Source organism: Meleagris gallopavo, chromosome 2 (genome assembly GCF_000146605.3).
Source record: "Meleagris gallopavo isolate NT-WF06-2002-E0010 breed Aviagen turkey brand Nicholas breeding stock chromosome 2, Turkey_5.1, whole genome shotgun sequence".
NCBI classification, from domain to species: Eukaryota; Metazoa; Chordata; class Aves; order Galliformes; family Phasianidae; genus Meleagris; species Meleagris gallopavo.
The window spans coordinates 401,447-416,313 of NC_015012.2; the positions used below are offsets into that span (position 1 = coordinate 401,447).

General features: G+C 42.8%; 1 protein-coding gene across 1 annotated transcript in view; it reads left to right on the top strand.

The window, feature by feature from the left end:
* Positions 1 to 6: 6 nt before the first annotated feature.
* The window catches only part of ZC3H6 (zinc finger CCCH-type containing 6), a 29,265-nt gene continuing 14,404 nt past the window's right edge, over positions 7 to 14,867 (top strand). Inside the window, exons 1-3 of the mRNA XM_003203639.4 lie at positions 7 to 413; positions 13,114 to 13,291; positions 14,504 to 14,629. Of these exons, the coding sequence (XP_003203687.1) occupies positions 322 to 413; positions 13,114 to 13,291; positions 14,504 to 14,629 (396 nt within the window). The 5' untranslated portion in view covers positions 7 to 321. The remainder of the gene's footprint in view (positions 414 to 13,113; positions 13,292 to 14,503; positions 14,630 to 14,867) is intronic.

The window sequence follows — 14,867 nt, forward strand, 5'->3', positions numbered from 1 at the left end:
CGTGTGTGTGTCCTCTCGTTCTCCTGTGCCCCCGGGGCTGCTCCTCGAGCCGCCGCCGCCGCCGCCTCCTCTCCTCCCGCCCGCGCGGGGCGGCCGGGCGCAGCTGTGCAGCCCTTCCTGCACTGAGTGCCCGTTAGTGTCCCACTAAGTAACCGTGAGTGCAACCTTCATCATCGCTCCGCACGGAGGGACCGGCCCTCCTCCTCCTCCTCACCGAGCCGCCCCCGGAGCGGCCGTGCGCGCCGCCGCCTCCTCCTCCCGCAGCGGCGGTGTCCTGCCTTCCTCCACCTCCCTCCTCCTCACCACACCACGGCCAGCAGCATGGCCTTTGAAAGCCTGTTCTCCAAACCCCCAAACCCAGTTCTTGACCCAAACATGCCCGACTCTGACAGGCAACATGCAGGGGACGAAAGGTCGAGTAACATTCTTCTCTCTCTCCGCTTCTCATGTGGTGGTGATACGAGTGGGGTGATGGTGGTGATGATGATGATGGTGATGATGATGATGATGATGATGCTGTGTTGATGTGCCGAGGGGGTTAACGCTGGCGGGAGCGGTCACCTTGGGGTGGGGGGCTCCGGGGGGGGCTCACCGCATCCGAGGTGCCTTTGATGCATTGGCGGTAGGGTTTTGTTTTTTGGAATGCATGCGTTTTACATCTTCATTTATTTGTTCTGGCTGGGAAGAGGGGGGGCTGTTTTCCATTTCTTTCCATAAATTGCACTTTCCAGCGGGTGTCTGTTGAATGTCACCATTGTTCTTTTTCTCCCTCGCTCTGGTGCTGCTAGTCAGGTAGGAAAGGGTGTTTGAGTTGTTTTCGTTCATTGCTTTTGTTTGTGCGAAATTCTCACCAGATCCATATTTAACGTCATTTTCTTGCCAGATTACACCTTCCACGTTTAACTGGATCTTTTTTTATGCAGATTATGGTCTGACTGACGTTATCTTTGCCACCTCTCAATCCCCATGCGCAGAACACCAGAGTCCTGTTCCTGGTGAAAGGACCTCTGTTCCTCCCTCCCTTTCTCTCCTGCAGCTGCTGGAAATTCAAACCCTTTCTCCGGGCAGCTCTGCCCTTCGAAACTAGTTCCAAAAATACCATTGCAGGGCGACAGCTACCAGTCCTTCGGCGTCCATCTGCTAACACAAGGGCAGGAGTTAACATGCTGTTCTGCGACAGCTGCCTGTTGGTTCTGTCTGCCCCACACAGCTCCACAACTGTGCTCGGTCCTTGTTTCAAAGAGCTGAATAACACCTAAAAGCTCGGGAGTGAATGTAACGTTCCCTCACTGGAGGAAGAGTCATAAGCTCACTGTTACAAATTGGGAAACAGAGGGCCGTGCGAGCTGACTAACTTGTCCAAAAATCACCCTGTGACATAGCGAGGGGTTCAGCGCAGACCCCAGAGATTCTCATTCCTGCTTTCCCCTTCCTACATTCAGTTTTGAAATAGTGTACGTTGTGCCTCACCGTGTGTTCCTAAAAGAGTGGTACGTAAAAAGCAAAATAGCAGCACACTTGCTGAAGATGCAGCACATACTTGTTAAGTCTTTGCAGCAGAAGTGTTTTGTTGAAAGTTCATGCATTCATAAGGCTCTGACTTTTACTGTGGATACTTTTTCAGGCATGGTGTTTTGAAGTTCTCATTGAGAGCCCAAAAAAACTTTATCCACTGTTTCGCTGTAAGCATTGTTTTTCTAGTTACTAGTTCCTCATGTGATGTGATAAGCAGAGTTCCTCTTAGCAGCTGTTCTCACCAGTGAGCTTGTTGTTAGGCTGGGAGATTGTGAAATAAGATAAATAAGTGCTCCTTAACAGCCTGATGTGCTTCCAGGACATGATCATTTATAAACATTGCTCTATAACGCTTTCGTTTCAGGAGAGCGGAAGACTAACGATAAAATAGACCTTCCAAATAATGCTTTTGTAAAACTTCTGCTCTCCTCTGACCTATTTGTAATCAAGTGGATTCTTCATACACCTAGCGTGTTATAAAACACCCCAAATAGAAGTCTTGGTGTTGTATTAGATACGTAAATGTAATCCTGTGAAAGCATAATACCTTGCCTAGCTGAAATGCAGAGTTTCCCCACCAGCTGGTAAACTTGCAAGGCCCAAACAAAAGCCAAGGCTTTCCCTGCTGCAGGAACGTGGCCGTCTGGAGGGGGGCAGGAAGCTTGCAGAGGAATGCTTTTGAAGTGCTGAGTTGATTTTGTCCAGTCTCCTGGGCTGGGAGTTGAAAAGCAAGGTGTAGTATTTTAGGTCCGTTCTGTAGAAATGCTGTGAGTATGCTCGTGTTGTAAGCTTATGTGGATTTCTACTCTATAACTAATTTGGTGTTTTAAAGCTAATATGTGTGGTTTCAGTATGTTCTGCCTTGCGTTCAGTGTTTGGCTGCATTTGTAGCTCGGACTGAGCAGCTTGCTATAGATACAGCCCATAATAGTAAGCTGGTGAGGTCATTAACAGATCAATTTTGGACAGCGTAAGTTAATGGCGTTTCTGTAAACACTTATGAGTTTGGTATTGAACTGATCTGTGGAGTTAGGAGAAAGTTGGCGAGTGTTTAGAGCAGCAGGAAATACTAAAAGCCTTTGTCTGTTCGGAGATGGAAGTGTTGTTCTAATCCAAAGGCTTTGTTTCCTTGTTTATGGACGGGGCAGCCAATTACATAAGGAAAGCTTTTCATTCTTTACGTGCCTTTAGTTAACTCATGTGATCTCTAAAGTTTTTGTTCCATACACCCAGAAAACAAGTGTTTCTTCTTAAGTTTGTATGGTTTTGCTTTATGAAGGGTCGCTTCTTCTGTAGGTCATGCTGGGAGGATAAGAAGGAATTCAGAGGAAGGCTGTGGGCAGATACCAACACAAGAGAATCTTCTTATTTTATGGGCATCTCCTATACATAATGCTGTGGGTGAATATACTGGCTGGTTTCCCTTTGTGTCTAAGATGGGACTAAATGCTTGCCACAAATATACAGGGATTCAGTCCTCGTGCAGACTTTGGTGGACTTTGATTTTCTGATTAATGTGGAGCTGTGACAGACATGAGAAGGACTTTTTTCTTTCAACTAGTCCTGCGTTTGAGAACACTGCCAGATTTAGTGTGAGAAACATTAGCAAATAACTTTTCTGTGAATTTGAGTATTTTTTTTTCAATACCTAAAATATTAGGTTGGTACCTGGTTCCTTCTGTTGGCCATCCCTGCTTTACTGTCATGTAATCTCCATTAACTGCAGTAAATTTAGCAGTGACCCCGACGATGGGTCTGAGCATTGAGATACCAGCTCACAGCAGTGCAGGTGATGCTTTTGTGCCCAGTGTGGTCTTGAGAATTGCATTGCCAGTGTAAGTCTCAGGCCCCTTCTAACAGCCCACAGTGCAACAAAGGAATTCTGTGTTAAAGCTGATGCACGCCCAAATGTCCTGTGTAAAGTTTCTGGAGAAAATTGTCCTGATTTTATTTTGCCCTTTGTTTGTTTGTTTGTTTGTCAGTCAAGCTTTTCTGTTGTATTTCAGCTTCCTTTTTCAAGAGCCACAAAAATCATCCTTGTACACTTCTTCATCATATTGGAGACAGCTCTTACGTTTTAAAATTAAATGGATAGCTGCTCTCTTGTCCATGATAAACCAATTTGACTTTTATGGTGTGGCTGAAGTTTGCCAGCTTCCAGAGCCTGCTCTGCCAGCTCAGTGTTCTCTGTCTGTGCCCAGACAAACCAGGCAAATTGTTGCTCTTCCCACCCTCCTCTTTATGGTTTTCTTTTCCCAGTTCCTTCTTCCAGCTGTCTCCCAGGAGGAGAGTGTACCAGTTTTCCACTCTTGTCCTTGGCAGACACCATTTTAAACTGCTGATAGAACAGGTTTGTCTGGTTCCCTGTAATGGAGAACTGCTCTGGGAAATTACAGTCAGTGGGAAGCAAAGGGAAAAGCACAAGTGGTTGGTTGTAAACAATATAGGTAACAGTAAATTGAAATCCGTATTATACACCTCAGCTAGGCATTTTCTCAGTTACTGCTTAGCCAGCAATATTTTGCATGCTGCTCTGCCTGCATCTTGCTTTGATCCCTGTGGCTCACCAGCTCTGTGTTGCACTGTAGCAGCACAGATCAAGGAAGCTTTTGTTGAGCTGGAGGTCTCAAGATCTCCTATAATCCACACTCGTGCTGCCCAGCCCTGCCACTCTCCCAGGCCTCCTTGCCATAACCATGTTTAGTAGTAGGTGATCTAAATGTGTATTTTATTCTGCCTGTGCTTTGATGCCCTCTGTCTGTATGTGCATTGTTTGACTTGAAAATATTTACTTACAGCTGTATTTAGGGAGATTTTTTGTTGTTGTTGCAATAGTTAATCACCAAAGAATGCATTCATAAGTTTTGTGATCCCAGCAGGCAGCCTTGTTGTGATTTATTGTCCATGAGCACGATTTCAAAACTCGTTTGGACATTAGGAAAATAGGAAATGAAGAGAGAATCTCTCCCTGATGTGCCCTATGGGTAAAAGAGGCTTAGTTACCGTCCAGCAAACCCTGCAGGAGTGGTAGAAGTGCATCTGAGTTGTGTGGCTGTTACTTCTCATCCTGTTGGGGCAGAGGAGGTGGTCTGTGTGTATATCTGTAACTTAGTGCAGCACCCAGCCCCTGTTAGCAGAGGCGGGTAGTGGCAGGGTGAGAAAGCAGGCCTTGCAGCCTGCTTGTTGGCCTCTGCTGCAGGAAACTGGGTTTTGGCACGTCTTATCCCTGCCTTTCTGGCTTCCTTCTCCTTTATATGGGAGCAGTATCTGCTAGAGCAAGCCTGGGGATAAAAGCAGAAGGTGGGTTCAAAAGCCAAGCAGTGTGCCCTGTAACTTCTCACTGCAGGCTGTTGGTTAGTGTTGCTGTGCATTTGCAGAGCGGTCAAAACTAAAGGACAGCTGAAAACTGTGCTCTGAGTAACCTGTGAAGTGCTGGGAAAGGCTAGTGCTCATTAAACACTGGCTTGTTGCTAACTGCAAGCACATCTACTTTTTGTAGTTCTTTTTCATTCATAAAAGCTGTAATGTAGTGGATTGTAAGGATTTGGTCAATTTTAGCCCTCTAGCATCCTATTTTAGGCATGTGATTTTCGTGATGTAGTTGTGAGGAGTGATGAAGTAAAGGGCTGCACAGTCACTAGTGCTGCATGAGGTGGTGTGGAGCAGCAGGAGTGCACAAAGAGCTGGAATAGAGGGGTTGAAGGAGAAACCAGGTTTGGGGTACTAAACAAAATGTCCCCATAAAGGAGTTAAGGAGAAGAAATACCCAGGATGGCCTTTTTGCTTCTGGCTGGTGCCAGAAACACTTGGATTTTTCTCTTTCCTGCATTATATGGGCTGTTATCAGCCCATGTAAGTTGAGGCTCTTAGTTTCATGCTTCTATATGAGATTGAGTTTTTGGACATCCTGCATGTTTTATGATAACACGTCTTCAGAACTAATTGCAGGAAAAAGACGTGGAGGTTTAACAATGTGCTCATTTTAGGAGGAGATAAATGTTACAGTATTTTATTTTTGGACTATAAAATTTGGCTATCGCCAGAAATTAATAGTTGCTTAAAATTAATTTATTACTTGATGCATTAGGGTTCTGCTCATTTATAATGTTTGTAGTCTTGTTCTTGTGTTCTTTCTCTACAGTAGTTCTCTGTGCACCAGAAGGAAAAGAGAGAGGTTTACATCCCATAATTGACTTCATCTAGTTGGGGTAATACTTTTGGAATCCGTTGGTCGTTAGTATTCTCCTTAGGGCTTATCTAATAGATACAGTTAAATGCATCACACTGTAAAACAGTGTAATTATTTTTAAATAATAGAGTCACAGAATAGCCTTGAATGGGTTGAAAAGGACCACGATGCTCATCTAGATTCAGCCCCCTGCTGTGTGCAGGGTCACCAACCAGCAGCCCAGGCTGCCCAGAGCCACATACCAGCCTGGCCTTGAATGCCTGCAGAGATGGGGCATCCACAGCCTCCTTGGGCAGCCTGTTCCAGTGTGTCATTCCCCCTTGTCCTATCACTGCCCACCCTTGTAAACAGCCATTCCCCCTCCTGTTTACATGCTCCCTTCAGATATTGAAAGGCCAGATGAGACCTTTCCTCAGCTGTGAATGAAACCTACCAAAGATGAACTTGAAATAGTATTTGATAGAGATTTACATCTTGGTTGTGTGATTTCATTCATGTAATTTCTTAGTGTATGCAGCAGTACGAGTCCTGTGTAGCACCTGCTGTGTTTGCACGTGTACTGAGTAACTGTGTGAGGGGGATTAAAAAGGCAGTCCCAAAGGGAAAACCCTTCTGGTTTCCTCAGTCAGCGGTGTGCTGAGTAGCTGCATTTACTTTTTGTGTCTTGGGCTTTGGGAGCTTGAGTTGTACATCTCTGAACATAAAGGATGTGATTTTTAAAAATGATTCAGGCTGAGGGCAAGAAAGGTGATTGAAAACTAAGTCTGAATGGTAGAAATTAAGCTGGAAACGTTAGAGTAATGGTGGGTTACTTCTCATGTTGTATAATTGGTTTTGCAATGATTTTACCAGACTGACTCTCCTGCCCAAATAATTTGGCTTTTGTGCCTTTCTAATCCATTTTGGAGATGCACTGAAATAGATTTGGGGCAGTGGAAATGCTTTATGGTTTTATTCCACTTATCCATCGAGTTCCAAGTATCTGGAAATTGTGGATTAGGGAGTGATCCATCAGCAGTGTTGGTTCTTTCTCCTGCCTGGTTCCTGGAGGAACCTCTTCCTGGAGAGGGACCAAAGCTTTTTTAATTCTTGTCCTTGTACAGGGATCATAGGAAAGGATCAGTGCCAGTGTGCAGCCTTGGCTTAGGCTTTACCTCATGGTGTTGGGTGATGTTATTTAGTTTTGCATTGCCTGTGTTTTGGATATCGAGATTGCCTTTGCTCTCTCATGGGTTATGAGGAAATAGTAGTATCGATTGCCAACTCGTTTTAATTATTAAACTTCTCCAGAACTTCTCATGAAGAGGTTCCAACAGGTCAGGCTGCAGTAGCCAAACAACCGACTTAAACTGGTTATTTAATAAGATGCTGTGGTTTCTCTTCCAAAAGGGCTTAAAATGCAGTAGGAGATGTCTCATGTGTGCAGCAGGGCTGCCGTGTGGAGCCAGTACATGGCCTGTGGAGTTGCTGCCTAATCTTTGGGATAGGTCACCCATGGATGGGCTGGGTGCTGCAGAGAGGAATGTGCTTTTTCCTAAGAGACTGCTGCTGGGGATGGTTGACAGTGTAAGGAATAAAAGATGATTGGTATGCCCTTAGAGCTTGAGTATTGTCTTCCAGCTGTCACTCTGTGGAAATGGATGAGGAGAAAGTGCAGTCTCAAAGCTTGTCTTCTCAGCTTCTGCTGGTGGTTCAGGCAGTCCCTGCCAGCCTGAGGAGCTCGCTGCTTTTAATGGCAGTCTGCGTTCTCACAAATGCATGTGACACTGCCCATTCACTTCCGTGCAGCATGTGTGGAACCCACTGAAGTGTGCCTTTCTTCTAGCGGTGGCTGCTGCCCTTTCCCTATGATTTATTTGCTTTGATTCTTTTTTCTCTTTGGAAACGCAGAAGAACATGTATCAAATACAGAGACAGCAGATGCATCGGGTTTAGTTCAGCCTTCACAAATGCAAGTATAGAATTCAGGAAAGTGACACACGTGCCAGAAGGTAAAAACCATTGGCCAGTGTTTGTTCCTTCAAAGCAAAGGCCATCTTTTGACTCCTGAGGTGTGGGTTGTGTAGGAAACACATCACAAATTGATCTCAGTGAAGGATGTTTCTGTGCTGCGTTGTAGGATAGTTGAAAGATAGTTGAAGCCTTGTAGAAAATAAATTGATGGTTTCTTGTTTTTAGAGATCAAGAAAATGCTGTTTTTGTCAGACGCTTCCAGCAATAATATCAGCGTGCTGAGATACTGTGTAACTTCAGAATCCTCCCTGTGCTGTGCTGTGCAAAACAGAAGTTCCTATCGTCTCTTGTTACATCAGCAGCGTGACTGCAGGGATGTGCCAGAGGGGAAGCAGCATGAAACTAGGACCCGTTTCCTAGAAAATCAGCCACTAGCCCTGTTTTTTCCAGACCACAGCTATTTGTTGACTTTCATTACTCATAGTGGGAAAGGAGGTAGTCCTGGTTTGCAGCACCAAAAGCCCAGCCCGGAGCTGCTTGCTCACAGCCAGCTCTGCGGAATAAGTGCTGGAAAGGGGTCGGCTCTGTGCTCACTCAGTAGTGTAACACTGCTGTTCTCACTTCTGAGTGGAAAAAAGGCCTGAACTGAAGGTGATTTCTGCCCTATTGCTTCCTTCAAACTTCCTTTGAATTAAATTATTTCCAAGAAATGGTACGTTTTAGACCATTATATTTTCAAATTATATTTACGCACCGATTTTGATTTTTTTTTTTTTAAGCATTCTTTAAGTTTGGCACTTAGAAAATTCTAGGTTTTTGTGGAAATAATTTAAGTGTTTGGAGAGTAGAGAACTTTGGTCTCCGTACCTTTGAAATGCAATCCAAAGGGTAGTGTTACTAAGATTCTGCACAGTGGTTGTACCTGGAAAGTTACTTGAGCCCTGCACACATCCCAGAACAATAAATACTCGACAGCAGCTCCCCAAGGAACTGGTAACTGGCAAATGCCTATCTCCCAAAGAGCATTTACAGCCTGTATTTTACTGAAGGAAGTATTTTAATTGGGTAGATGTCCCTGATGAAGTGAGCTTTGCTTTCTGTGCATCTCTCTGGTCCCTTCTGGAATCTTCTCCAGTTGTCAGGGTTTGCTGCCTGCCATGACTTAGCAAACAGAGCTGTCTTCAGTACATATCCAGAAGATGATTTTCTCTGGTCACTCGGGAGTATTTGTTTTCAGTTCTTTCTTTTTCCATTTTGTGATAGTTGGTGATCCACAATCCTCTGTGTTGTTTGTGCACTGTGGTTGTTAACAGTAATGGGTTCTAGCAGGTTCCAGGAGATGCAGCAGGACTAAACACGGGAGTCATGTCTGTCTTTTCCCCTTTTCCTCTCCCTGGCACATGCCTTTATTCTTCTCAGAAGAGGTCAGAACTGTGGCTTGCTTCCTTGTGAGTATAGCACTGAGGTGGACAAATTGCACAGTGATTTAATCTAGCCTAATTACTACCTCTGCCCTAATACCTGTTACTGCCCTCGGCGCTCGTTTAAGAGTCACTGTGTGCTTAAGGGCTTCAGCAGTCCAGTAAACTGTTCTAACTGGAATAAACTATATTATGTTCTGGTTCTCTCTTCTATCATTTAAGTATGGTCTGCTAATTTTAATATTTTCAATTTGTATTGCTTTATTATGATTAGGAGGCAAGGGAGAGTTGGATACTTTTCCTCAGAGGAGGAAATACATTCTGGCTCCCCTCACTTACAAATACTGAAAATATTAAAACCAAACCCAAACCAAACCAAATAACTGACAAAGCTCTGGACAGAAATTAAGCACTTCGTTCATGAAGCTTAAAATCTGATATTACAGAGATAAATAGCCTTAAAAATCAAGAGGTGCCTTCCAAATCTAAATCTTTTAAAGCCTCGAGGCAGTGAGAACTTCATGTTCCTTCTGGCTCTTCTGGGGGGATTTTTGCTGTCTTTCTCTTGCAGCCTCTTAAACCTGTCATAGATCTGGTGGTGCTGCATGAAGAATTGGAGGGCAGTTGATGGAAGCAGTCAGACAGAAAGGCTAGATGCTGGTTTCACTGCTGGAAGAGAGGAGTCTGAACTTGAGACATGAGCTCAACAGTGAGCTCTTCCCTCTCAGTACATCTCTCCTATTGTCTCTATCTTGTATTATTGTAGTTATGTAATTTCAATGTTAAGGTTTTTTTAATTCTTGATTCTATTATTTAGAGTTACTATGCTCTATTGTGGTCCTATTACTGCTGCTCAAACATTATTCAAACAAGTCTAGCTTAAATGCAGATATTTAGTATTTGCATCATACTGATGGACCATCAGCAGTTGATGATTTCTTTAAAAAGCATCGTGGATCATCTCTGAAAGATTCAGCACACTGGAGAGCCTGCATTCTGGTTTCACATAGTTTGGGTTTGCACGTTTCTTAGTGAAGGGTACATACATGTTTTACATGTTTAAGTACCATTACCAATTAATTTTTTTCTCGAATAAGAGATACAAAGTTATCTTAAAGTACTGTAGGAAGGTTACCAGCATTCTCTGGGTCCCAGGTTCATTTCATTTCTGTTGCTGTTTTCTTTTACACCAGGAACAATTGTTGAATGGAAGTGGCTTGTTTAAATCAGGGTCCCTCGGGATCATTCCGTAGCAAAGGAGCATCAGACATGATGGATCATAAATCCTGTTAGCTAGTTATCCCAGGCAGACTGCAGGCAAAGTGGGTTTAGTTCAGGCATCTTTGGTTTGCATGCTGTAGTGGAAATGCTAAGTCACAGCCCGAATCATTGAGCACCTGGTGGGAAAGCAGGGCCAACTCAGGGGGTCCACCCTTCCCAGACCTCGCTGAAGGGTTGGAGATCCCTTCCTGCCTGAGGCCTTCCAAAGGTGAGCAGCCCTTTTCCTTCATTTCTCCCTCTGCAACTGCTGCATTTGGGCTCATTCTCATTTGCTGTAGCCAAAGACTTTGTTACCCCGCTGTTATTGCAGCACTTTCTGTCTCACTGTGGCGTTACACGTACCAAATCATTTTACTTTTTTTCATCTAGCTCTGTTGCAAGCGAGACCAAGACCTGCCACCTGCCTTTTCCTTTCTCAGCAGCAAGGCACAGGCATATAAAAACGTCACCTCTTGGCAATGACAGGAGTATTCCTGTATTGGCTTTAGATCCCTGTATTTCAGGAAGACAAATCATCTCTAAATATATGAATGTCACAGGGCGTGATAAGTTATAGCTTTCCTGGGCTTCGCAGTGTGTCCTAAGGTTCTTGTAGCTGTTTGTCACGTCTTCCTTCTCTGACAGAAAAAAAATATATCGGCAGCTTTGAGGTTTTTTTTGTTACCAAATTGTTTCTGTTAAAATACCAGTGGTTTTCCTAGGCTTTGGACACGGATGTCAAACAGTTTTCTGCTTAAACAGTTGCACATATTAAAAAAATAAAAGTATCTGTGCATCCTAATGGTGTAATTGTTCTCAGCTGTTCCATAGCATAGATCTGAGCGGATCAAAGATCTTCATTATTCCATGTGTAGAAAAGGCTTTGAAAGCCCCTGATGCCCAGTTTTTCAATTGTTTGAAGTACATAGAGGCATAGATCGCAATTTACTGTGACTCCTGGACTTGTCTTCCCTGTCTCCCACTCCTGCATTCCCACAGACATCAGAATATATCCTGCAAGGAACTCAGCAGTCACTGACTGCTGCACAAATTTCCAACCTTCATTAGGATGTAGTTGCAGTCCTGTTTCATACAGCACTGATGCTGTAACAACTTTGAATCTTTTGGACTGACAGTGCTGTTTTAACACACTCTCCATCAGATGGATCAGGTTTTATGATGTTTGTTTACTAGTAAATGAGAATTCTGACTTTTAACAGTTTGTAGAGGTTTCTAAAGAAAACCTCCATTTCCTATTGTGATCTTGTATGTGATTTTCTGCTATCTGCAGGCTTTTCCCCTTGCTTCAGCTGGCAGCATTTCTTGAGTTTCTGCTAAATCCACTGCACTGAGGGTGATGGTTTCCAGCACTGGGTCGCCAGTGGTGTTTTCTGGCAATCTCTGTAAAAATTCAGGATTGAGTTCCTGCAAGGTTCTGAATTCTAGAAGCAGTAGAAAGTAACATAGAGGTAGTTATATAGAGCCCAGTTATTGAAGTTTGAAAGTAGTGTATTCTGTGTATTCACTGCTTAAAGAAGCAAATGGCAATTTATAAAAGAGGAATTGAGATTGCTTCAGCAGTATGCAAGGAGTAGGGGTTGGAAAGACAGTGGTTTGTGTTTTGTTGGGTAGATTTCTTCGCAGGTGAAATATTTTTGGAGTTGTTATTTAGGTCAGAATGTAAAATGTAAAGGCTTAGTAACCACAGGTTGTTTTTTTTCTCCTGTACAGGTAGAAATCAGGACAAACCTTCCTATTATACCTGAAGTATTGCACTTTGTATTATCTATTTTTTTTGAATCATCCTTTGGTGTTACTCCAAAAAAAAAAAAAAAGACTTTTCGGGCAGCCACATATACAGAAGTTGTGGTCTCACGTGTGTCGTTCCTTCTGCAGTGGTTATTGTGTCAGTTACTGCTGTGACGTGGGGAGCAAACTCCTACAGAAGTCAGTGGTAGATACTTTGGAAAGAAACCCACAGCAACCCCCACCAAGCCAACAAACAGGTGTCCTAACACAACAGCAGAATCAGATGTCTGTGTTCTGTGCATATTAAATTCTAGCAAATGGGCTTTAAATGTCAACTACTCCTTTTCTCTCCTCTGCTACTAATAATTTCTTTTAAAGAATCAACGTAACCATGACTATAGTTCTCCTTTTTGGAACTGCTCAGGACGTTGGCCATTATTCCGAGGTGCTTTAGTTGCAGGAGCTGGTTGGTGTGCTGAAGGAGATGCATTCCTATTACGGTGCATTCTTTTCCCTGCAGTTCCCAACTGTTGGTTTGTGTTATTGCTACTCCTGAATGTATGATTTCCAGAGAGCTTTAATTGCCTTTGAATTTGACTGCGTCTGTTCTGCAAGTAGAGCACGATGAAGACATGTTTAAAGTGTTGTAGTTGAAGCATTTCTGGAAATGGTTAAAGTGCCTTTTCAGTTTGAAGTGGATTTAGGTGCAGCAATGGGTGATATGTTGAAGCTGCAGTTTTAGCTAGCTTGGACAAAACTGTGGAAGAACAGGTCTTTGTTCTGAGAAATTTAATTTCTTTTTTTGGCAGTACAATTAAAGGACATTTAATGACTTAATTCCATTTTTCTTCACAAGAAAACCTGAGTATTTTTGGGGTGTTGCATGTGTTATAATGTGTATTTGCGTGCATGTGACAGTGCAACTGGTGGAAAGAAATACTGTGTGCTTTTCTTTTTACTGTGCTGTCACACAGTTGAGATGGGTAATAAGATGATTTTATTGTATTGGTATTTTTCCTCCTACAGAGAAGATGGAGAGCTTGAGGATGGTGAAATAGATGATGCAGCTTATGAAGATGTGAAAGAACATGGTTCAAAAGATGATAAACAGAAAAATGAAAAAGGACACAGAAAATCACGGAAGAAACGCAAAAAAGAAAAAGAAAAGAAAAAGTCCAAAAGGAGAAGACGGGATAAGCATAAGGTCAGAAACTGCAAACCAAACTAATGGAAGTGCTTGTTTTAACAGCAGCTTTCCAGGTTTAGACAAGAATCCAAGGAATTAGAGAAGCTGTCTGAAAACAGTATTACTATTTAGACAGTCTTTGGACTCTGCTTTTTTTGAGTTTCCTATCTTAATGGTGCATTTCAGCCTTGAAGAATTTAAGTAGACTTTTGACACGTGGCAGTGCATATTCACGTGTTTCAGTGATAGTTTGTGTGGGATGAGAGATCATAAATCATTGAATAGTCAAGCTGTAGCACATTCCATATGATAGGCAAAGCGAACAAGCAAGTTTCTAAACCAAATCTATGTGTTTCATTGACTTTTTTTTTTAAAAAGAAAAACAAAATCAGATTGAGTCTAACTGTTGTTTTGTGATACACGTCTTCATTGGATGCTTGTTTACTATCAGCAAGGCTGATGGTAGCTGTACAGTAGGGAATGAGCTTCCTTGCTCAATCCTGTTTGTTCAGTTAATTACTGTATTTATGGAAGTGGACGATCTCAGGCTAGGTGAGTGAATTCTTCAGCAAACTTCATTAAGATGATGTGTATAATGTACATTTTAATTGGTTCTGAAGTAGATGCAGGAGATTTTTCGCCTAAGAAATTAAACTCGCTTATCACTGACTACAAATCACAGCACTGTGGTACTCTGGTATGGTTTTGAGGAAAGTGGCAGAAGAATTACAGCTGATTTGTGTACAGCTAGTTGTCCCTCTAAATCTACTGCAAAACTGTACATCTAAATGCACCCAGTATGAACTACTGCTCTTTTCCCTCAGCAGGAAATGAGAGGGTGCTAATCTGTTCTTCGGTCATATGCAAGTTTTTAGCCCTCTCCAAGATTTTTTTTTAGCCTTCCAGCAGCAACTCAACTCAATGCTGCAAAGAAGTAGGGCTCGAGGCAGACCCATGGGAAACTGATGTAACCCAGTGTAACCACATAACCCTCAGTGTTTTCATGCAAAAGCCTCTTAGGATCAGATCTCTTTCTCTGATAAAGGGAGTGGGTCATCAAAAAGTGTGTTTTCTTTGGTCTCCCCCAGAGGCAGAGGTTCAGGACAGTTAAGAAAATGTTTTTATATACTGGTTTAGTGCTCCCTTTAAGTTAATATGTAGCAGGCCAGTTGCATAATAAATTATATAACAGCATTTTAGACAGCTGTTTTCTTCTGTTTCTTTTTTCAGCATAACTCCCCTTCCAGTGATGACAGTTCAGACTACAGCCATGACTCTGATATTGAACGTACAGAAAGATCACATAAAAAAAGTAGCAGTTCTTCATACAGAGATTATGATTCTTCGTTCAGTCAGGTAGTACTTCTTTAAGCTGATTTCTCGTGTGTTTATTTGGGTATGCATACAAAAACGCTGATGTCAAAGATGCAGTTTTTGAAAGCTGATTTGATCACTGTGCCCCTTCTCACAGTTTCAGAAAATACATGTAGTTCTCATGTCCTCTGAGTGGAAAATTAAAGCATCACCTGTAACTTAAATGTAGGTGATATAAACAAACTTGATACAAGTTTTCTGCTGTGCGGAAGTAATTAAA